We start from the raw sequence: 23437 nt of genomic DNA on the forward strand, positions 1-23437 counted from the left end.
AGATTGTGATGAAATGCTTGCCTAGTCTGGAGTGTTTTCAAATGTTTTTTCATGTCAAAGTTTTCTTGACAGTGAGGTGATTAGTGATTCCAATGACTTAATGGAGTGCAGAGATCCGCTCCTGTAATCAGAGGGGACTTGAGTATTTCTCAATTAATCACATCGCCTAGATTCCTCCTTAGGTGCCAACTGATGCCTTTCTCTTAACATTGACTGTGGCTTCTCATTCCTCCTTCTATTGCTGTGTCTTTGTCTGGTGAATTTGAGTGCAGATTTCCAGTGGGTGTACTGCGATATTTTCTGCAGCATGTTTATTCCTCCTACTTCATCATCCATCAGGTCCATCTCGATCCGCTGCGGATCGTGGCGTACTGCGTCCTATGATCTACGTGGGTCCACTTGCTGGTCTTTATATGATGATAAAGAAGGTGTTTATACAAGAGGGGGAAGGAATGGAGAAAGGTGCAGAGTTTTGATGTAATTTAAAAATACCTGGCTAGTAGGTATATCTATTTTATTCCTGCCCACTAGTCGGAATTAAAAAATAGGGGGTAGTTAGGAAACGAGGTTGGTAATGTGCCTGCGATCCTATAGGTCAACATGTCCACTCCTGTATGTTTAATCACAGATAACACGTTACTTGTATGCCATGCCACATTGTGAAAAATACATGCATATACCACATAATTGGTGTTCTTGATTTTCCTTTATACATCGCCTTTATAGTGCATCATGATTCCTCTGGGGAAAGGGTGGACGGTCGTCACACTCGCATTAAGGCAAACCCTCGCTGTGTCACCTATTGTGGACTTCGCCCCCGGGACCGCATCTTGGTTCATGATTGACCAGGTCATTGCTTCCTTTTCTGCGGTGCGAGTGGCGGGACAGCACCATTGTGATTTTAGTCTAACACTGGCGTTTGTTCTCTTGAGACCTTTCTTTGCCCACACTCCTCTTTGCTTCTCTCGCATTCTCTTGTGTTTTTCTTCGATGTGTTTGAGGACGCGCTCTTTCTGGTTCTCCTTTCTTGCAATGAGCTGTGATTCTTTTTCTTTGGCTACTTCACCAGCTTTGGCCCTCTCAAGAGTTTCCTTTAATTAGAAAAGCTTTCATAGTTGGTGATAGGGAGTCCTCAAGGATCCTCAGTTAAATTGCGTCCTTATTCGTGAATGTATTGAAAGCATAATATTGTACTAGGCTTTTTAACCTTAGAATAAAAGCTGCTCAGGATTTGCCTGGCTCCTGACATGCTGAGCTAAAGATGTTCCATTCTTTGAACTCATTACACTTAGGATTAAACAGTGTGTGCAGAGTTCCTTTGAGTTTGTCATAGACCTCCGTCTTATTTGTTGAAAATGTCCTGCTTAGGTGTCTGCAGTCATGCCCCACCAGTTCAATGAGAAGTTGCAGTTTTTGTTTGTCATTCCCCGTCACCCAACGACTTCCATCTCCTCGTCCATCTATGGCTCAGACTCCATTTGTCAGAATTTACAACTGGGGCTGAACCCTGAAGTAGCAAGTCCAGTTTTGTGAGCTCCTCTCTGTGCTGTGACGGTGCAGCAATATGATGCTCTACTAATCAAGGGGTTTACCAGAGTGGTGTCACTTATTTATGTTTTCACTGGTGCCTCTTTCAGACGTCTTCTTGCACCGTTCCCTAAATTTCGGATTAATTCTGACATCAACTGCTCTTGGCTTTTCTGGGGTTTGCGGTGTTTTCCTTATAACATTCCAGCTTCTTGTGCCTTTTCCTCTTGTATTTGAATGTTAAGGTAACAAATGGGATCACATACCTGTAGATGTGTAGGTAGTGTCATACTACAGATTGCGGTCTCTAAACGCAGCAAGTGATGGGTGCCGCTGTCATTAAACTCAATTAAACTCTATTTACAGATCTTGAGAGGATGGATACTGAAGTGAAACCTGCAAGGTCTTAGCTCATTCAGTCATTCTGTTCGTTTGTTTTCGCTTTTGTTTGCAGTTCTTTTATTTATTTCATATTTCAGTTTTAATCTGATGTACTCTAGATGTCTGGGCCCCCAATATTTCTTGGTATCATCCTACTTTAATTTGTCTTTCATACTGCCCTACATCCACTTCATAGGGAGTCACTGCCTGGGCATTTAGTTCAAGGCTTCTGAAAGCATCTTGCACATGCAGTTTTTTTTTGTGACCACTTATTGTTCTTGCTTTCTTGCTTTATGTTTTTGCTGTCCATCTTGTTTTATTCTTTCCAAATCAGTATATTTCTGTTTATTTATTGACAGGGCGAGCCCAAGCCATCATGCTTGTAACACTTCTATTTACATTATAGCTTGGACTCAACCATTACATTATATGGCCGCTCTCTCTTTTCCTATGAGACCGCCTGACTTTGAAATGACTGACCTATTATTTTCAATGATGCCAGCCTGATTCAAAGATGGTGGCCACTTGCCCCTGCTAAGAGATTTATTTTTCCTGGAGATCTTGCTTATTTTCTTTATGATCTACCTCCCGTCTATATCGGAATGGCTGCTAAGAGCTGTGGTAGTATTTCCCTCCTGTGTTCTGGATCGCTGCATGGGGCACTGTGACCTGCCTATTTGCCTGACGCTGTGATTCCCGCACCAAGAAAAAGTGGCTTATCATAGGATGTGCTTCTATGGCAACACTGCCTCTACTCTCTGTGGATAATATTTGGTTGTTACCTTATCCTATTATTCAGCCTCACTGGCCCATGCACTGTGTACCCCTTAATACCTCTCCATCAGTTTAATCAATAATTACTTGTATGTTTAATTCTTTCTTTCCTTTGTTTATTATAAAATAATATTACGAAATCATTTGTTCACATACAATATATAAAATAAATAATTCCATTCATTAGCACTCAGGTTTCAATATTGCCTGGGAATGTGCCATATTGAAATCTGAGTACTAATTAAATAAATTGTTTATTTAAAATATTGTATGTGAACGAATGATGTTGTGATATTATTTTCACATAATTATAATTATACATTGCATAGGCCATTGAGGCTGAATAATCGGAAAAGGTACCAACAGAAAATTATCCAAAGAGGGGAAATTTATTGTTGTCCTTTTCTTGAGAACCCTGTCCCCTTTGTCGAATGAGGGGTCGGTCTCTTCTTTAAAAGTTACAATGCCTCTCACTACACTCAGTGTATGTGAGTCCCCGGGTTTCCGCTTCCTGGGGTGTAGCGTTGTACGCACACAAGCATGGCAGATCTTCGCTCCTTCAAAGGCAACTGTCTGCCTGTATACACAAGCAGCTGATCTTAGGACTGTGTTTTTTTTTGCTGCTTTCCAAAGTGTTGAACATCCCAAGCACCGCTGATACCAGGGGCTGTTGAGCGAGAGCGATTGAGATATTGTGGTTTGGCAATGAAGTGTACTTGCACACCGGGTCAGATATTTACGATATTTATTGGTGCAGCAGGATATTCCTTCGCAATCAAACTAAAGTACTACATGGCTTGCAACAAACGTGCAATTGTCCCATCCCTTCATCGACAGATGTTATATTGGGCATGCAAGACTGTATAGAAGCCTGGGAACCAGGTACTTGCACAGATCTATCTTTTATTATGAATGCCCTCTCAGATATATTTCTTCTTCTACTCCTAAGGGAACTTGCCTCTACCCATGCAGTCCCTGCTCTGCACTACACTACAGTGCCTTCCTCCCCCACACTTCCTGAGCAGGAAGGGCTGTCCAGTATCCTAAGTGTTTTTTTCGAGACTATTCTATCATGCAGGATCCTCGTATCCTCCATCATGATATGACAGGGAGGTTGCATGGGGTGGGGCTGTTTCAATCTACAAAAACAATATACCATGAGACTCTCCCTGTAAACCTTTTCAGGAAGCAAGAAGGGTAGAAAGAAGATATACTGAAAGCGGTAAGGAATTGTAGGTGGACTTGGTTGCAGTTGCAGAGAATACTGGCCATACAGTTCAGAAGATCAGAAGAGAGGAATGGACAGACTCTCACATTCTGACCACGGGTCAACTTTTGAGCCCCAGAGACAAGGAGCTTCTCAGCCAGGTATACAGACCTTCCAAGGACAAGCACTGATAGGCGAGTGAGCAAATCAAGAATTAACAAAGGTAGTGTAATGGAGACAAGTGCAATGGGTTCAGAATTGGCGCATGCACCCTAATTACTTCTACTGCCCATTACTGAGACTTTTACTTCAACCATGAACTATACCTTAACCTTAACTTGGCCTAAGTGCCCACACTTTTAGGGCAAGAGTTAGGACAGTTAAACTGCCCAGCCCCTGTAATGGCAGGTTGAATTAATGGCAATAGTCTCTTTACTGGCCATGGTAGTAAGACATTTCCAGTCTCAGTCATAATTTGTCCAAGTAATGGTGGTCAAAAGGATGACATATATCTAAATAGAAGTGGTTTTATCAAACCTAAGTACCAGCTTTAATAAAAGCAGGCAAACATAAAATGATCTTGAGGGGGTAAGTGGTGAAGCAAGTAATCCAAACAGTGTGATATTTCAGCCACTCAATCCCGGTATAGCATAGGTTTAGACTTCTGACAAAGATCTGAGAGTAATACGGGGAAAAAAATGTCATAGGTGAAAATCGAAAAGAGCTAGATATAAAAAGGCAGAGACACGAGAACTGAAGTTAACATTAGTTTGAAGAAACAAAGCTAAGTGATGTGACAGAAGAAGCAAACGAAGGGGTGCTGGTCATATAGGACAGATAGGACTAGAGGTAAGAAGAAAAACTCAAGTTTCATGGAACTAAATTTAAAAAAGAGGGCAAGGATGCCCAGTGCTCAACTTCACTAGGACAGTCTCTCTGGTGTTAACCAATTATATAAGGATAAAGTACCCACTGCCATACATTATAAAGACATTGCAAGTCACATAGAAGATCAATTACCATATAGGAAAATTAGGCCAAACACTGAATTTCCATTTAAGGTCACAGAACTCTGAGGTGACTTGCAATAACCTTTTAATGACCGGCAGAGGGTATTTTATTCCTTAAAATACATGGTCACGCTATTACCCTTCCCAATAACTGTTTAAATCCATTGTGTCCTTCTCTTTCATGTTCATTGTAGACAAGAAGTATAAAAGCAGAATTTGCACTGCGAAATTAAGAACGACAAAAAAATAATCTGCTTTGAAAAACCATACAGAATCAATTTAACCTAGATCAGATTACAAAATGCAGAGCCTCAGATTGTGTACAAACATGCAGAGACTCTATATTTCCAGGAATGACTTATAGCTTGGAAAAAATAAACACGTTGCCATAAATATCTTTTTAAAGATAATGTTTTCTTTTAGAAAAAAAATCCAGAAGAAGGAAAAGTCGGCTCTAAATTTTCCTTGTCTCAAATGTAGCTGCGTGACCTGCCTTTCACCCTAGCTGTTGGCTCTGGTAGCATGCACTATGATGTCAGAAATCAACAATAATAACTTATTACAATTGAGCGACTATGTAACTTCTTAATTACAGGTGACTAGATACTTCAGAAGTATCCCGTAATAAAAAAAAAGAGAGGGATGTTTATGCAGGGACTGCAGGCCCCCATAAATTATAAAATGCTTGCTATTTATGAAACATAGCCCTGGGTATTAATTTGTGTCGCCTTCCAGCAAAGAACTGACCTGCAGCCCATGCCAATGGCATCCAAATACAGGACAAATTTGAAAACAAAAATATCAAACTAGGTCAGGGCTAAGGAACCTCGTGAAAGGGTGAGTGAATGGGGATATTTGTATGTCTCCTGACACATTTACAAGCTGATATGGAATACATCTGTATTCTAAATGCTTCTTTACACTACATCTGTGGCCCCCGATTATACTTTTGTCAGGTCTAGGCTCAGCCCAGTTTATCCAACAGTTCTTAGAGCACATAAAGGGTTATGCCAATCATTGAAAAAGCCCATACCTGTTTTCTGGTAGAATGACCTTTACCATGCATTGCCTTCTTGGGGATCGACTAGATGCCCCCTACGATTCAATAATGTCCTTTCTTTCAAGCAATCCCTCACTCCCTTGTAGGAGTATCAGCTACCCTATGTTAGATTGAGCAAACACTTTCATGGGCCTGCATACATCCTAATACTACCCTGTGCTGTTCTTGTGCGCCCCAAATAACAACCCCAACACCAGGTAGAGAGATAATCTATAGATTTACTAAGCATGTCCTCTCTGACACTAGACCTCGCTTTCCTGATGGAGCTGTTGGCCCACCATGCTGACCCTGTGCTGTCCTGCCCTTTGCCACCACTCTCCTTCCTGTTTCCTGTCCCACACAGGAAGTGGTGCTCGGTGTCCACCTAAACAGTCATCTATCTTCAGGGTCCTTTGGCTGTTCAGTTTAAATGCCTGTTTAGGTCTCGCCTGACCCAGCGCATGTGCTGGTCTGGCGAGACTTATTGAGAGGGCTCCAAAAAGTGCTACCAGGCCAGCCTAGAGCTACAGTGCATGTGCGCGAGTGCGCGCGCTGCGCTTTACCGCGATTACTTTCCCTTTTGCGGCCGCGCGGCCGCTTTGATGTTTGATCATGATCACAATTGCGATCACTTTCACTTTCGTGGCCACACGGCCACTTTGCATAGCCAATAGGTCTCGCTTTTGGGACCTTTTAAGTATTTAGTTATGCAACTGTTGCATGGCTAAACACTTATAAGGTCCCAAAGGCGAGACCTATTGGCTATGCCAATGCTTGTTTTTAGATGCAGCTACTCTCTCCAAGTTATCCACGTCAACACTGTGAGACAATGTGCTTGGACCATGCACCTCCCATGGGAGGTGCAGGCGTTGCGTCACACCTGGCACAGTTCAAACACTGGCCAGGAGTGTTTGTCCACTACCTTTGCAAACAGCATGAACAGGGACTCCAGGCATGTTTTTAAGATAGGAAGGACATGAGGTCGGTAAACTTTGTCCAGGTGAGGAAACCGAGCTGGAATGAAGAGGCCAATGCCATGGAAAGGTCATTACATGATGTACCTTTCAAACTCGCACGCAACTGTAATGCACAGCTGCAGCAAAATAAAAACAAGCAGACAGGGAAGATTAAACATAATATCAAATAATGTGCTTACTGGGCACACCACCATCCAAGTTGTCTATAGTTGCTGGTCCAACAGGCGTTAACTTAATCATGACTTATTCAACTCGAAAAAATTAAAGGCGGTTACCACCCTGCAAGGGTTTGGACATGTGATATGGAGGTAGTTGCATAGGTGCTATGCCCACTGAGCTATCTTTCAGGAAGTAAGGTATGCCAGTATGAAGATTTGCCCAAGTGCTCTTCCTTTGTCCTTCTTTACAGAACACTGTGCGCCTGATTCACAAAGTGTCTTTCTATCAGTAGTTGTGTCTTACTGCGGTCCATGATGTGAATTAAAAGTGAATATCCAGACCTTATTCACAAAGTATTTGTTTTTGTGTAGTTTCTGGCGTAAAACACGCTTAAGCAATATGAGCAAGAAAGAGTTATAAAAATAGCTTTATGAAACAAGCCCTGAGTGTATCAAACAGCAGATAAACAGCCATCAAAAACACAACACGGGTGTCATTTTGGCAGCGTTGTTTTCTGTCCACAATCAGTGCAAGTCATGGCTGAAACTACAAGCGACACAGGTTGTCAGAGAACCCGGGTCACAAATTTAAATGCATGTTGACTCAATTACACCTCCACCAGGGCTGTGTCACACTGGTCCATGAGGGTTGGAGCCAGGCCAGGTTTTCAGGATGATCCCCGGCTGAGTCTCTGATACCAATTACAATTCACTGAGTGTATCACATGTGGATCTCATGATCATCTGGCAGGGCTCCAACCCTTGTGGGTCAAAGTTAAACATACTTCATGGATGCATGCCAACATTTGGAATCAGGAAGGGGGCAGATTTGGAAAAGTAAATCGGGAACTTTCTTTTCCCTATTGAATTGCATTGAAATGGCGGCAATTTAATGCCGGAGAAAGATAAAGTAAAGCCATTTTTTGCTTCAAAAAGTGAGAGTCTCCAATCGAAATTGTGGATGTTGCCGCTAATGGTCGTAGGATGTGCAAACTCAAGGGCCTCACTGTTCACTCTTTTTGATGATAAAAGGAGTGTGTTGTTTTAGGAAACAGATGGGGAAGAGCATCCTCAAGATGAACGGCCAAGGCTGGAACCGTAGTGTGCCTTGTTCTGAACCCCCTTTTGTTTTGTAAGCTTATCTTCTAGATATATTTCTTCCTTGTTCTATATACTATTAGATGAGTTGTAATACAGAATAGGATTTTTAGCAATTCTGTATTTCAGGATAACATATATTAACTGAAATCTGAACATCTACATTTCTCATTGCTTAAAATATTTCTGCCTACCCAGATCTAAAAGCGTCAACTTGAAAAAATATAGGATTTTTTTTCCATTATTCGTTCATTTGGACTGTTTGTCCAACCTCAAACTTCTAAATACATAGTGGTCTATTATGATGTAGGGTGGATCGCCACCGCCTCCACCCTACATCATACCCCGCCCGCCACCCATTTCCCCCCGACATATTAGTATGGCGGGGGGGCCCCGGCAGACGGAAAGACCGTCCGCCGGATTTCCACCAGTCGACCGGGCGGAAAAGGGTCTGGATATGGTGGCGGTGTCTGCTAGATACCGCCATCTATATTAGCATGGGAGTGGGAAGCAGCCTTTCAATGCCGCCACGGAAAGGCATGCGGATTTTGCTTTCAGGGACCCGTTGCGGGCCCCCAGAGTATTGGAGGGGTGGGGGTGCACCTATGGTACCCCCCTACATTGTCACGGACGAGGTAGCTGGCACCACACGGTGCCTGTCACCTTGTGCATGACGATGCACAACGTGCATTCCCAGCATTGTGGCGGGCGGTGCTGTGAGCACTGCCCGCCACAATGCTGGGAATGGAGGATGCCACCGCCACGGTGGAGGTGGCATCCTAATTGCAGGTGCAGGACCGCCGCACCACTGGCGGCCGGTCCCAGCTCCGCTAGGGTGCCATCCTAATAGGCTCCATAGTTTACTGTGACCCATTTAGGATCTGCAGATAAGTACAGATTATTATTTCAGATCAGACAGCTACCTAACACCCAATAGTAAATCCATGCAACTATGGTGAGCGCTCTCTGGTCAACTTAACCTCTGTGTGCTGTATCCCTTTACTCCATCATCCTCACAGACCAACCTGGCTGCCACCAGAAGGAATAAGAATCCATGTATTGCCGTATCACTTGCCTCATGTAGAGACATCTTGACACCCCCTACTTGTAAACCATGTACTTGATGGCTGTGGCCCAGATTGAGAATAAAATTGTTAACATTATAATTTATCAAAGTTTGTTCCGGAGAGTTTTCTCATAAAAGATTTTCGGTGTTAGTTTTGCTCGGTTTATCCACTCAAACTCTATTTTTTGCAACAATTTCTCATTTTTTGTTGTTTAATCAACACAATGTATTTTTTTCAATGGAGTTTTATATAGGGCGAACTTGACGCAAAGGTATCGGGTATCAGAGCGCTTTACATAGCACCAGTTGCGTTACATGAGGACACATTCATTTTTGTTAGGCACGGTAAGATTAAGTGGTTTGCCCAGAATCACAGGTTGTTCAGCGTCATTGCCGAGACTCGAACCAAGTTCCCCAGATTCGAGGTCCACCGCCCTAGCCGTTAGGCCACTGCTCTCCCCTATGTTCAGGAACTACAATTTTGTTCTTCATTTATTTAATTTTATTTTTAAAAAGCACAAGCACCTACCCATAGTAAGGATGTCTTTGTGCTAAAAAAGAAAAACACGAAGTAAGAGAAACTATAAGCTAGATCTGCAGGAATTACCCTGTTTGAGTTGCTTTTTAAACAGTACAAAGCTGGACGGTAGACACAAGTGATGTGGAGAAGATTCTAGTTTTTGGCCACCAGATAAAGAGAGATCGAACACCATATTTGCAGGTGTGGATACGAGGAATGTTAAGAAGATGGTGATTAGCAGAGCAAAGGGCCTTGGGTTTTGGCCTTTAATTAAGGTAGGCATGGCTGATACATTGCCTTGTGGGGAAGAACAGAATTTTGAAGAGGGATCACTTTCTTAAAGGGAGTCAGTGCAATCGCGCTGATAGTGCAAGCTGTGGCACATGGCCAAAATATTAAGAATCAGAGTCGCGGCAGAGTTTTGAATCACTTGTAGCCGATGGGTCAAAAAGTCGAGCACGCCAACATATAGGGCCCTGCTGTACTCCGAGAAGGGGTTAATCAACTCATGGACAACAGACTTTTGTACTGAGGACGGCAACCGGGGGAAATTTCCCTCAGCATTCTTAAAGTAGAGGAACAGATTGCTATGAATTTTTAAATTTGTTTGGCCATGGAGAGATTAAAGACCGGAGTGACTACTAAGCTCTTAGTAAAAGTAGTAGACGGCATAGTACAGTACACCGGCAGCAGGCCAGCATGCTGGGGACTCAGAAGATGCTAGACATCAAAATGTATGTATTATTGGGGTTCAATTTTAAGCAGGTGGTCTTCCTCCATGAAGTAATGCCAGCCATCTACAATTGAAAATTTGCTTGAGTAGCGTACGATTTTCCAAAAGACAGACAATAATTTGAGCATCATCTATGTACATGAAAATTTTAAAGTCAATACATTTGACAAGGCCACCAAGGAACAAGAATAAATATTGAAAGGCTTGAGCTCAGCCCCCGGGGAACCCACATGATATGTTATAGAAGCTATAAAAAGAACTTTCCAAGGATGGTGATGGCTAACTTTTCACACCCCTATTGTATAATCATTAAACACTTTTAAAGTGGCTGTCCTTTCTGGTGGAACTTGGGGTTTACAAGTTTATAAGTTACAAATGGTTCCTTTTAGATACAATTGCTCACATTTGGGGTTGGACATAAACAACTATGGAAAAAGTTCTACTTGACTCCACTTGAATTTAGTAAATGGTTAGTGTTGTCAAATTGTGTCTATTGGTTTCAAGTGGTACGTTGATTTAACCAGTAGACTTAATCTTAGTTACTTCCATTGAACACATAACGTCCAGTGTTCAAAGCATAAAATGCCACAACTAGATCCAGGGGAAACCATTTATAAGAAGCTAGATGGAATTTCCATCGGGACTTGTTTTTTTCTATGTTCATCCGAATATCTATGCCATACCTTATTTTTTCTGATAATGTATTAACATCTATACTGATATTGCTGCAATTTCTTAACAGTTTTTAGATCTTGCCTACAAACAGCTGTGGGTGTCTGTTGGCAAGAAGCCTAATATACTCAATATAGACCTAGAGTGGGCTTTGGGTCAGCCCCCCTACTCACTTACTCATGAGTGAATGGCTTTTTTGTCTATCTCAGTTCTCTGCACCTGATTCGGCGGCTTTCCTTTCTGTTGTTTTCTTTTTCCTCACTCAAGGAGCCTTTGAGTCTAACAGTGTTTTGACTGGTTGAGTTGTATCCTTTCAGTGCCAACATCACAGCCTTCCATTGCAGAGCATGAGAGATTATTTTCTCTTCCTCGCTCTCTTTATCCGTGTTCTCCCTGCTGCCAACCCTTCTTTCTTGCCGCCATTGTACCAGCCTGCACCACTATGCTCTGTTACCATCCACCACTAATATTGAGGAGGTTGGTCATATTCAAATGTTTTTGATCATTCCAAAACGTCCATCCCTGAATGTGCACCCATGTGTTCGTGCATGTGCATATGCGCAGCGGCCATCTTGGAATGCTTTTTCTTAAGCTTTATGAAAAAACTATTCCAAGAGGACAGCCGTGCAAGTACTGCAGCCTCTTTGGAATGCTTATACTTAAGCTTACGAAAATTCTATTCCAAAATGGCCACCAATTTGTGTGCACAAATAGTGGCCATATGAAACAAATAGTATTTGCAAAACCAGTAATTTTTCTTGCACCCCAGTGACACAGCTAAACCAATTGGATTGGTCCAATCTTACAACTATTGGACGTAAGCAAAATAAACACTGATTCCCTTTAAGTTTCATTGGATATTTGTTCCTTTTCCATAGATAAAATAATTTCTCTTGTGTGACATCAATTTAGCATCATGGAGAAGGTGATGGCAGGTAAGCTGATTCACATCTGGGGCCAGAGGTGCAGCCCTGAAAGGAACATCAAGAATAAACATGCCACACGCCTCGTGCAGGTCAGCTGGTGCTTGCATGCTTGGCTTTGGGAAAACTATCCCTGGGCGTAGTTCGCGAAGTAGCGCTACGCGTAGCTACGCAAAGTGCACTTCGCACTACGCGAGCTACGCGTAGCACTTCGCGAACTGCATAGTACCCTGTTGCACTGTGCAAGATGTGGTTTTCAATGATTGCACAGTGCGGACAAGCATCCGGCACTGTGCAATCAGTGAAAACGGCACCTTGCACAGTGCGAGCTGTAGTTTTCTGCCCCTCAAGTAGATTTTTACTCGAGCAGCAGCTTTCTCATCGCGAACTGGTAGTTTCTCATTGCGAGGTGTCGCGAGCATACGCGACCACTTGCAATGAGAAACCTGACCTCCCCGCGTTGAGAATCTCGCCGGGAGGTTTATTTTCCACGCTCGCGATCGCCAACTTGATGTTGCTGATCGCAAACGAGGAAAAAGTCTCGCCGGGATGTCATTTTGCTTGCTCGCAGTCGCCAACTTGACGTTGAGGACCGCGAGCAAGCAAAAAATGACCGCTGCACTACGCAACGCTACGCTACGCGTGTTTGCACTGTGCTACGTGCAATTCGCGTAGTGCGAAGTAGCGCAAACTTCACAAACTACGCGAGCGTAGCGTAGTGCTTTGCCCAGGCTTAGTGAAAACTACAGAGAAATGCAATGTTGCGTTTTTTCCAAACAGTAAGAAGGAAAAGATATAGTGACAAAAGTTTAAGACAACATCACCACACTCTCTCAGACTTCAACGGGCGCTTTGTGACAACTTAATCAAATAGCACAAAAAGACAACATTTGGCAAAGGAAATAGTTTTGTCTTTTGTGTAATGATGTTTTCGAAGGGGCCTTAGTTTAGCCCCATAGACACTTTAAGGCAAGCACCAGGGTCGTTGGGGCCACCAGCACTCAGCCTGCCGCGTTTCCATAGTCCCCGTTAAAGAAATTCTAGTCCAACTCGACCTTTTCACTTAATTTCATTGGCCTGATTGGATAAACATTTAGTAAGGGAGCGTCTTGTTTTAAGAAAATTATGCGTAAAATGAGGTTAAACCATAAACGAAGGTTAGATGAGACTTGTGTGATATTGCTTAATAATGCGAGATGCCTGTGCCAGGGCCCCTTAAATGCCCACTTACTTATTGCTCTGACTGGTACCGGGCAGCAAAGGTCATTGAATGTGACTAGTGTGAGTTGACAGCCAGGCAGAGGAAAGATTGAGAGAAGAGGAAGCTGCCGGAAGAGATGGGGCAGACAAGGTAATGGAAGAGCAGGGAAAATGAAAAAGGGAAAGAGAAGAAAGAAACACAAGAAGTGGGAACAGAGCAAGAATGATTAGAGTTGGCACATTAATAAGGCAAGTAAAGGCACTACAATAAGGTAGCCCTAAACCACAAGTTAAGAACCTGAAAATGTCTTTCTTATTAAATGACGGGAGCGCTCCAACGGTAAAATGCTGTTTTAATCGGAGCACAAGATCTTCTAGAAGCGACTAAAAGCATGAGTCTGCAAAAGTATAAAAAGTGAAAAACTGGAAGAAAGGGGTCTGTCCCCCATCCTGACCAAACATCAATATGCTAGAAAAAAGATTCAGAAAGTAGCAGGCCGGTCTACACTTGGCAGGACCAAAAAGGTAGTTTTGTTCTTATATCTTTTTTTCACTCAGAAATGCCATTTGCTTTTTATAGGTCTATATTTTAGAAAGATTGATTGGTATATGGAGTTGGTACATATCCCAAAGTATTAATTATGGAATGTGAATGCCAGAGGAAAAGTTGTCATTCTTTGTTGAGCACTGGTTTGCATTAAACAGGATTCTGCACTATGTTCATACAAGCATGTAATGCACCATGTGACACAGCAAAGGGCAAGCTCTATTGTGAATGTAAAAATATGATTCCCACTTTCTTCCCCAGATGCCCACTCCCATTATTCCAATGAAATGATTAGTGTCTGTAGTGCTTGGAGGCATTACATGTAATCTAATCAACGCATCCCAGCCATTTTAGAATGTGGTGACCGCAGATGAACTCTCGCGGTCCTCGGGTCTGGGGGTTGGCCACACTCACTTTATCCATGGACAGCCTCTATGGAAGGAAGAACCGATCTGGCTGAAGGGTAGAGTTTTGCCACTGGTCCTCTAACTTCTAAACAACTTCTTCTGCAGAAGTAACTGGCTTTTTCTGAAACACTATTTGCGCTGCTTAAGCACTTCACATGTTTTTACTATGTCTCTTTCACAGCCAATCCCCAAATCCATCACAAGTTGAGGTGAGCCAATCAAATCTTCCTTACAAGCTTCTCATCAACACAGTGATGGTTGAACGAGATTAATTTGTATTCTAATGCTGTTTGTAGGACAATCAATATTGGACTTCCTGGACCATAATGCCCCTCGGTGAGGAATGAAACACCTCTCTTTATTGCCTCTATAAGTATGTTGCGCACAGTATGATAGCTGCAATTACGGCCTTGGACTTGTTAATTCTACTCTTGCTGGTGGCGGGCCAGTGGTTGCCTGTGGCAGCTGTGAGTGAAAGGGAATGCACGTGACCCCAACACTGAGTGGAGAAGAGAATATCTGAGCCAGTCTTTCTCATGGTAATCAGGTCCCATGCTGTGAGAAGGGCTGTTTAATGAGGGCTGCCCTCCAAGCGCTTGTTGTGGCGGCAAGAGGCTCCAGTGACCTCAAATCACCTACCAAACATTCCCATGGCACTGACAGTCTTCATTCGGGTGAGTGAATGCTGTGTGAATCAGTCAGTCAGGCATTTATTCTATCAGGTGAGTGAGTCAGTCCGTCATCAGGCAATCAGGAGGTTAGGCATTCAGTCATTCAGTCATTAAGGGACCATCCAGAGTAGAGAAAAAGCACACCGCTCTCTTCATTCACTCCTTCATCTCTAACAATCACCACACAAAAGAGGCACTTCAGAATGTTCCTTTTGTTTGGTGATGTCTGCTTGGGCTTTGAGACCTACTGTGAGATCACCAACTAGCTGGCCACGTTAAATCCTGCAGGCGAGTGAGTAAACAATAGAGTTATCAGCCTCTTGACAGTGAATACAGGTACGAACCCGCTTCATTCACTAATAGATGAAATTAGACCCCCCCTTTGTCTTGACATAAAGGCAATCATACCTCCCCAACATTACACTTTCAAGGTGCGCACAGATTGGCCTACACATTGCTAGATGCCCAAGATGCATAGAAACAGTGAAATAGATGTAACACTACAAGGAGGTGAGTACTAGCCAGAGACAGTTGTGAAGGTGGCTTGTGCACAGTTACACGTTATCCTATCGAGCAAAGGGATGATTCAATGATTTGACTGTTTTGCACTAGGTGGTGTATGTGCAAGCGGCGCACGCATTATTCGCTCTGTGGTCCTCTAGACTGAAAAGTGCCAACACCCTGCCTACTTTTTAGAAGAAATGTTGCCATTGAGCATTGATTTAATGGTACACTGAATATTCTCCTGGGCGCTCGCGGTGTGCGAGGTTTTTATTATTCAAGAAAAATCTTGTGCAGTTCTTAATTAATGGCCCGTTGTTGTCTGCCTTTTCTCGCACCTACAGCAAGTAATAGCTTTTCCCCACCAACAGTCACAAACAGTCAATATTTCCAAGCAAGTGCTTCATGGTGCTGAAAAAGGATGTGCAGTTCTTTTGCCCTCAAATTTGTATATGGGTGATGTTGGCATCCTGCTTTTCTCAAAAACATCTTACAAAGTGGTGCAAAAGTTCTGACTGAAGCATAAAAACCCACATGCAAAAAACTTTGCAAAGTACAGATAGTGACGGTAGTATTCGCAAGAATTTCGGGAAGTGTGCCTCAGAAAAACCTTGCACCTTCCTAAACATGTCTCTGAATGCCATCAAATAACCAGGAGCTCTCCGTGCTGGCCTAACTTTCACCTTTGTTTCGTGCTAGAGTTTGTGGGTCATGGACGGCTTGATAGGATGAAGAAAAGCGCAGAGGATTCTGGGAATGGATAGTGAACAGGAAAATAGGGCCCAGAATTTTAACATTTTGCACTGGGTTCACGCCACAAAAATTACGCAAACCCAGCGCAAAATGTGTTGGGATTTACCTTCTAACGCAAATCCTGATCTGCATTGGAAAATTGCCTAAAGTAACGCAAAGTGGTGCTATGCGCTACTTTGTGTCCGTGGCGCGTTCCATTGGAGGTACATGGGTGTTCCCATGCAACCACCCCTTGGTTTTGATGCAAATCCATATCTACTGACATTGGCAGACAGTGATTTGTGCAGAAGCTTATGAGCGTACGCCTCTTCAAAACAGGCAGAACTTTGGAACAAGTTTTAAAACTCTCCATAGTTTTCTACTTTGCATGTGTGCTGCACCGAGCAGCACAGTACAAAGCGGGAAAAGTGTTACAGAATACATATTATCCCGGAAGGATACTCCTACAGTACAAAATCTATGCTCGACAGAAGGCACATGCCCATGAACTACAGTGCTGCGCTGCATTGCGCAAACGTTAATACATCTGCCATAGGGTCTTTTTATCTGGAGCCATATCTGCAGCCTGCAGAACCTAAGAAAAGTCACCTCCTTTTCATGTCACAGATCAATGTCTAGAGAAGTTTGCTTTCTTGCCCTGTGGTTTCAAACCTATAGCAGTGATGCTCAGCCGAGACTCCAGGATATGCAACTCAGGTCCTGGATTCAAAGTATATTTGATGCCCGGTCAACCTGTCTTAAAGAACAAGAAAACTGGTTGGTAACTAAGAACAACACAATCTGAGGTTATCTTTACTGGGGTGCAAGGCAAGATGGTGAAGAAATGTCACGGCCAGTCCTTTTTAGCACGAGCTCCTAGTCCACTGTGCAAGGGCACGAATGTGTGTACTACTGTGGAATCGTGTGTGTCTATTGAGCACAGATCAACACACAGGATGTTTCTATTGACCAACTACTTCTCAGCAGCCTGGTTCTCCACTTATGTCTGCTCAGGCTTCGCCAACTACTCAATGCTTCTAGCTCTACGCAATGGAGCTGCGTGGGCGTGCTCTATTTAAGGCTCCTCGGTACCCTGCAGGCTGCTTCAAAGCACCCTGAATGTGGCAGTCTGACATCTCTCGGGAAGGGGCACATATCTTTTCAGCATGCCTCTCCTTATAAAACATTATTCTAATCTATTTGAGACAGGCCTTAAGTATACGTTTGTAGGTCTGTGCAGTGTAAGCTTTGCCCACTAAGCTGGCCAACGCTGAACTTTGAAAGGATTGTGCGGCTGCGTCCAACTTTGCTTTACAGTTCTTGTATAAAGGTGACCTGTTGACAGAGTTATATCCCAAAAAAGCATACTTAGTTCATTCCATGTCTTTACAACCTGTTCTGGGGCCAAAAAACGTCGGTATCGTGCGTACCCCTAATTATTTTCCAGAAGGGCCTGCTTCATAAAGACCTCAGGGAAACTTTTCCGTTCTGCTTGCATCTTGTCAAGACTAGCTTTCCATTCTCTTCCCTGAATAACAGATGTTTATTGTTCCCCAACTGAATGGTACTCGTGTTATTAACTGAGGGGGGTTAAAAGGCTGAGCGGAAGCACCGGGAATTGAACCTGTGATCAGGAGGCCAAACACAGATTCCTCCAGAGTGCGCTTGCGTCTGCTGAGCAACCAGACCCTGTTATAAAACCAGCTTTATTAGGTTTAGATAAATGCCATGGCCAACATTTTCGCCACTTTCATACTATGCAAGAGTCCAGTGTTGCCAAAAAGACCCTATCCATGCCAGGATAGTCACTTAGTAAATGGCCCCCTTTTAGATCGATTATATGCAAATTATCTTATCTGGACAGCCTAAAGGGCTGGCTTTTAAAGACGCACATTATTCACACTAAATGCCTGGGTCATGAAGACACATCCGTCACCAAACACCGCACATTGTGTCACTGCACCCTGTGTATGAAGGCACCAACAACAGACAGCTGCAGTGCATGCCCAGTAGCTCCTATAGAAAGAGAGGGAATGTCACAGACAGATGCACAAAACATGACTAACCTATCAAAAGTCATCCGGCTGAACATCTGGCCGACACGTGACCCTCCCTCGCTCGCCAGCTCTGATTTGTGCTGCATGCCGATGACTGATACGCTGCTGAGAAGTGTTGGCAGCAACAATAATGGCCTTTCCCACTTTTCATCCAAGCAGCTGCACTGTTGACACCTCCTCCAACTGTGATGATCTCATAGCTCAATGCAGTTCGACAGACCTGGTGTGTGCTGGACACGGAACACTTCCATGACCTTGTTGTGGGGACCTAGTCTTCCCTTATTTGAGTGACACCAAGAAATGTCAATCTGCTGCGTAGGCTGCAAACGTCTGTCTGGGCCCTGCCTCTGGAGGAATTACTGAGTTGAAGATTTAGGCCTAGGATCTTAAGTTTTCCATCTCTAACCGCACACCACATCGTTTACGCCCCGCTCATTTTTGGGAGGAGTTGTGGCTCCATTAACATGTCTCGTCTTGCATTGTTTGCAGGGTCTTAAAACAATGTGTCATGCAATAACACTCACAAAAACAAAATGAAATGTTACTGGCTCTACATATAAAGTTTAGTGAGAGGCCGGCTTTAAGCTTAGGTTTTCTGGCATCTCAGCTAAAAAAAAATTATATTGCCAAACAGAAATAGTGATACTTAAAGAGCGTACTTAACCCTAAATAAATTCGGAAATGAAACCTAGTCTAGTGGCATTCCAACAAACAACCCAACCCACCGCCCGACAAAAGTCAGTGCAAGGTATCATACCGGGATACTTGGTCCGCGTATCTGGAGGTGCATCTAGAGTCCAAGGACTTCTCAAAATCAGAATAGCTGGATCACTCATTTAACAATCTTAGACCTTAAAACCCTGCGGCGTGGTCTTTGGAAACAGTACTATTGTAGTGAGGATTTGATTGAATCAAAACGGAAATGATGGCTCATTAAGTTGACTTCTGGTGCCCAGAGTCAGGTTAGTGGAAAATGGCTTTAACTCTATACTTCAGTACAGAAGGGTATGCAGTTCCTGACTGAACAATACAGGTTGCATAAGTGAGACAAAGCTCAGTTAATATCCAGATCAAGGAGGGGGATTCCTCCTTTTGGAATTAGGGCCCTCACACACCCTTCTGTATTGATTAATTGTTGGGCATGTATGCTGGACCTGGTAAAAAAGCCCCTAGTCCCCCTTATTTGTCTCGATACACACACACATTGATTGAATGAAGCTACTGGCACGCTAGTGGGCCTGCTCAGGTGTGTGTCCCTCTCTTTCAACATAATCAGCCACTGGCGATCTCTCAGTGACGTGTTCAGGCCCATCACTTTTCACCCGTTATGCCACTCTAGACAGAGATCTGCTAAAAACACATCCGTCTTTGTTCTCCTGTTCACCTGAATTGCCAGGCCAGCCCAGCCACCTCCTCCCCAACCCCCCTATCGCCCCCCCCACCCCCCCTTGTCAAAAACACTGGCAAGCACAGATTGGTTTTAGGACCAAAGTAGGTCTCATAGTGATGTGCAGCTTGGATCCTGTGGCACAGTGCACAAGGGACCTATGTTTGAGAAAACCCATCCTACTAAGGGACCCTACTTCAACAAACAACAGGGTGATGGAAGAAATGCTTGAATTAGTCTCAGCCACTGGCGATCGCTCGGGCTGCATTACAGATAATTATTTTTCATTATTGCCGCTATGCCACTCTATTCTGAGACCTGCCATATGCAAGTCATTGTAGTTTCTGCTGGAGCAGTCCAGCCTGACCTACCAGGCAGTTCCCATGTGGAGCAGGGTCAGCACCGATTTGCATTGGACGAGCCTTTCCCTGAATGGCATGGTGGGTGAAAAAACATGGACTAGAATAGGGCCCCAAGCCATTGCCAGAAGCTAAGAAGCTAAGAGTACTCAAGCATCCAATCCATCACCTTGTAGTTTGTTGATTTTCTCTTTCTGTACACAATTGAATATTTGTGGAGGTGCTTACCCGGCTAATTCAACAATTTCCGCCACTTCACAATATATGAAGAAGTATTGCCCTTTATGATATGTGGTGTCTGTTTGTCATTTTGGGGAAGAATACAAAGTGATTTGGCCAGAATTACAGAGTATGCGCAATAAGAGAAAGCAAGCCTTCAAATGTAACCCTGCTGAAACCTGTATCTATGGCTTAACCATGGAGGCACCCTCCACCCAGAATGGGGGATGTATGGTTACAATAGCTGAAAGAAAGATGTGCTTTAAATGGGCAAGTACTGTCCGGTACTGACTACCTGCACTTTCATTCGAAACGGATAGTACCTGCACTTCTCAGCACTTCTGCAATACATTACATGGGCGAGTCCCAACACGTCTTAAGAGCAAACAGGTACTTAACAGTACCCGCACTTCTACAATTCCATGTACCTGCACTTCAATAATTCCATTTAAAGCACTGTTACTAAGAAACAGTTTCCAGCTGCAGCATTTGCAGAGATAGGCAGGTACAGTGAGAAATATAAACACCCTCTAAGTGCCGGTGACCCGCGGCGCGGGGTCAGAGGGCGCCGAGGGGGCACGCACCTTGCAGCAGCAGGGACTGCGAGAGCTCGCCGCGGTCCTCGGGGAAGGAGTCGAGCAGGCGCCGGAAGAGCCGGCCCAGGTCCTGGTAGCTGCGGTGCAGGTACAGCACGTTGCGGTCCGACCACTCGGTGCGGATCTCGAAGAACTCCTCCTCGTCGCCGCGCCGGTTGATGATGAGCCGCCGGATGCCGTTCACCCAGCAGTCCCGCACGAACATGTTGACCAGGGAGGTGCCCTGGAAGACGGCCGAAGCCATGCTAGCCCTCCGCACCCCGGGGCGGGCGCATCCCAGCCGGGGGGGGGCGCGGGAGGGGCGGCGGCACTCCCCGCTCCGCAGAGGCTCACACCCTGGGCTGCGGCGCCTCAGACCGTGCAAATATTACATACGCCGCCGATCCTTAGTGGGTCCATAAAATACCCCTGATTCCGTAATACGTCAATTGGTCACTGGTGTCTTCATTCTGTGGGCGTCGTATCCGTTTGTCTGCGCCTTTTCATTTCTCATTGAGTGGCTTCGAGGCGCTATCCGCGGTCAGGAAGGCTTTGCATGGCTCCCGGCATCCACCATCTGTATCGAACCCTGTGATCTCCGGCAGTGTGTCACCCGCTGTGGCTGCTCACTTCAAGCGGCGCTCACTGAGTGACCAATGAGGACTGTGGGTGTGTGCGCACTTTCTCTTGAGTAAGTTAGAGGACTGCTGAGAGAGTGTGGGGGGGGGGGAGAGGGGACGAGTTACAGAAGTGGTAAGTGGGTGGGGAGCAATTACCCCGTATTTGAGTTGAGGATTGAGTGTCTTCTGTGTGCTGAATGAGTTAAGGGATGGGTGAGTGTGGAGGGGGTCACCTGGGTCCAGTGAGTAGGTATGTTGGGCATAAGTAACGGTGCAGGGAGGGTGAGTAGTTAGTTAGTGAGCTAGGGGTTCCGGTGAGAGAGGGTGGTGGGCGTTGGGTGAGTGAGTGAACACTTCTCCCCGTCTTATGAGGCACAGAGCAGTCTCATGGAGGGGGCCCTTATCTTCCTCCTTGGCAGTGCCATCACCGATTGTCTGGGTTCCGGGTAAAACTGAACCCCTCACTCAGCAGCCCAAAACTACAGGTTCCTCTTCAGTGTCGCGACTTCATGCTGCAATCTCTGCCGCAGACCCGGCCCCTTGGGGGAGAAGGGGTGGGGGGGAATCAGCTTCCACTTTCGGAGGACGTCGTCTTCAGTGCCTGGAAAACAACTTTTTGAAGTGTTTGCAGCCAGTGAGCCCGTTCCTCCCCTCCTCGCTCGAGTTTTGCTCTGCTTCTCCTCGGGCAGTGGGCCTCCGGCGGATGGGAGTCTCTCAGATGGGCTTAGGTGGAGGGGGGGTCCGCAGGGCTACTGGTGGCTTCCCGGGCTGGTCAAGGGCTGGGGCCGGAGGCTGCGACGTGTCCTCCCCGCTCCTCCTCTGCAGGCGGCTTCCCCTCCTCTTCCTCCCTGGACCGCTGCTCGAGCAGGATAACTTGCAGGCGCAGAGTGGTCCCTCCTTCCCTCCCTCCTCAGTCAGCAGCCTCTGACACTTCCCCGCCTGCCTCCGCCCACCGGAGCCTGCACCAGGAGCTGGCCGAGGGGCGCGCGGAGCGGAGCAGAGAAGCAGTGTGTGGAGCGGCGCGCGCCGAGGCGGCCCCCGTCAGGAAGAGCTGTCAGGCTCTGACGCCCTAGCTCTGCACCCGTGTCCCCAGCTTCCACACCCCTCCGAGGAGCTCACGGGGCTAGTGATGTAAAAAGGATCAAGACGAAAAGAGTTGCCGAAAATTAAATACCGCAAAGCATGCTAACCATTATTTTAAAACTTGTAATGCAGGTTTAAAAAATACCACCCAGATTTGTACACAGTCCCAAGTATTACACGAAGTGTCTTTACTTTACATTTTATTTACTGAGTCCCCCCCCGCCCCCCCCCCGTTGTAGCTGCCATGACTGCATTCAGAGGAACTGGGTTTGGGGGTGCGGGGAGGGGTGTGGGGTAGTTCACTGACGGCGGTCCCCGCGTGATATCCTGGCTGATAGATGGCAGTCATATTCACTTTTTCTCCCACACATACCTCACCCACAGACCTTATTGGACTGTAGACTATTGCCCTTACAGGAAGCTGTCTCGTCCTTGTGGTCCCACGGCTGGGCTCAGTGCCATGTTCCACTGAGAGCTGTTTCTTTAAGATCTCTTTCCGGGCGGTTGTCTCATCTCCTCACTGTGCACTTTTTGTCACCGACGTCTTTCCGTTTTTTTCTCTTTTCTTTCTCACGCCGTCTCTGAAAGCCAGCTCTTTGCAAGACTGCCTACTGCCTGGTAGCTGTCTTTTCCTAAGCCCTCCGCGAGAGCTGCCCTTCCTAAGCTGTCAATGACAGCTGCCCTCACTGACAGCGGCGTCTGTTCTTATCCTTTCACTATCAGCCGTCTCTTGCTCGTGTCCTCACAGAGAGCTGTCTCTTTCGTCATGTCCACATTGACAGCTTTGTCTTTTCTGCGTCCGGCAGGAATCCCTTCGCCCCCACCCCCACTTCTCTGTGTCCTCGTTTAGAGCACTCTTCTTCAGAACTCTGTACTCTAACGGCTTCTTGTGTCCTCACTGTTAGGCGTCTCTAATTTTGACAGTCACACACTGAAGACTCTCTCGTTCCTGTAGCCTCCCTAAGAGCTGTATCTTTCCTGTAGGTTCGCTATC

General features: G+C 45.2%; 1 protein-coding gene across 1 annotated transcript in view; it reads right to left on the bottom strand.

Moving 5' to 3' along the window:
* Positions 1-22283, bottom strand: part of PXDC1 (PX domain containing 1) — a 107969-nt gene extending 85686 nt beyond the window's left edge. Inside the window, exon 1 of the mRNA XM_085607176.1 lies at positions 20750-22283. Coding sequence (XP_085463302.1) covers positions 20750-21005 — 256 coding nt within the window. The 5' untranslated portion in view covers positions 21006-22283. The remainder of the gene's footprint in view (positions 1-20749) is intronic.
* Positions 22284-23437: the final 1154 nt, after the last annotated feature.

The sequence above is a fragment of the Triturus cristatus genome, chromosome 5_2, assembly GCF_964204655.1.
Source record: "Triturus cristatus chromosome 5_2, aTriCri1.1, whole genome shotgun sequence".
NCBI classification, from domain to species: domain Eukaryota; kingdom Metazoa; phylum Chordata; class Amphibia; order Caudata; family Salamandridae; genus Triturus; species Triturus cristatus.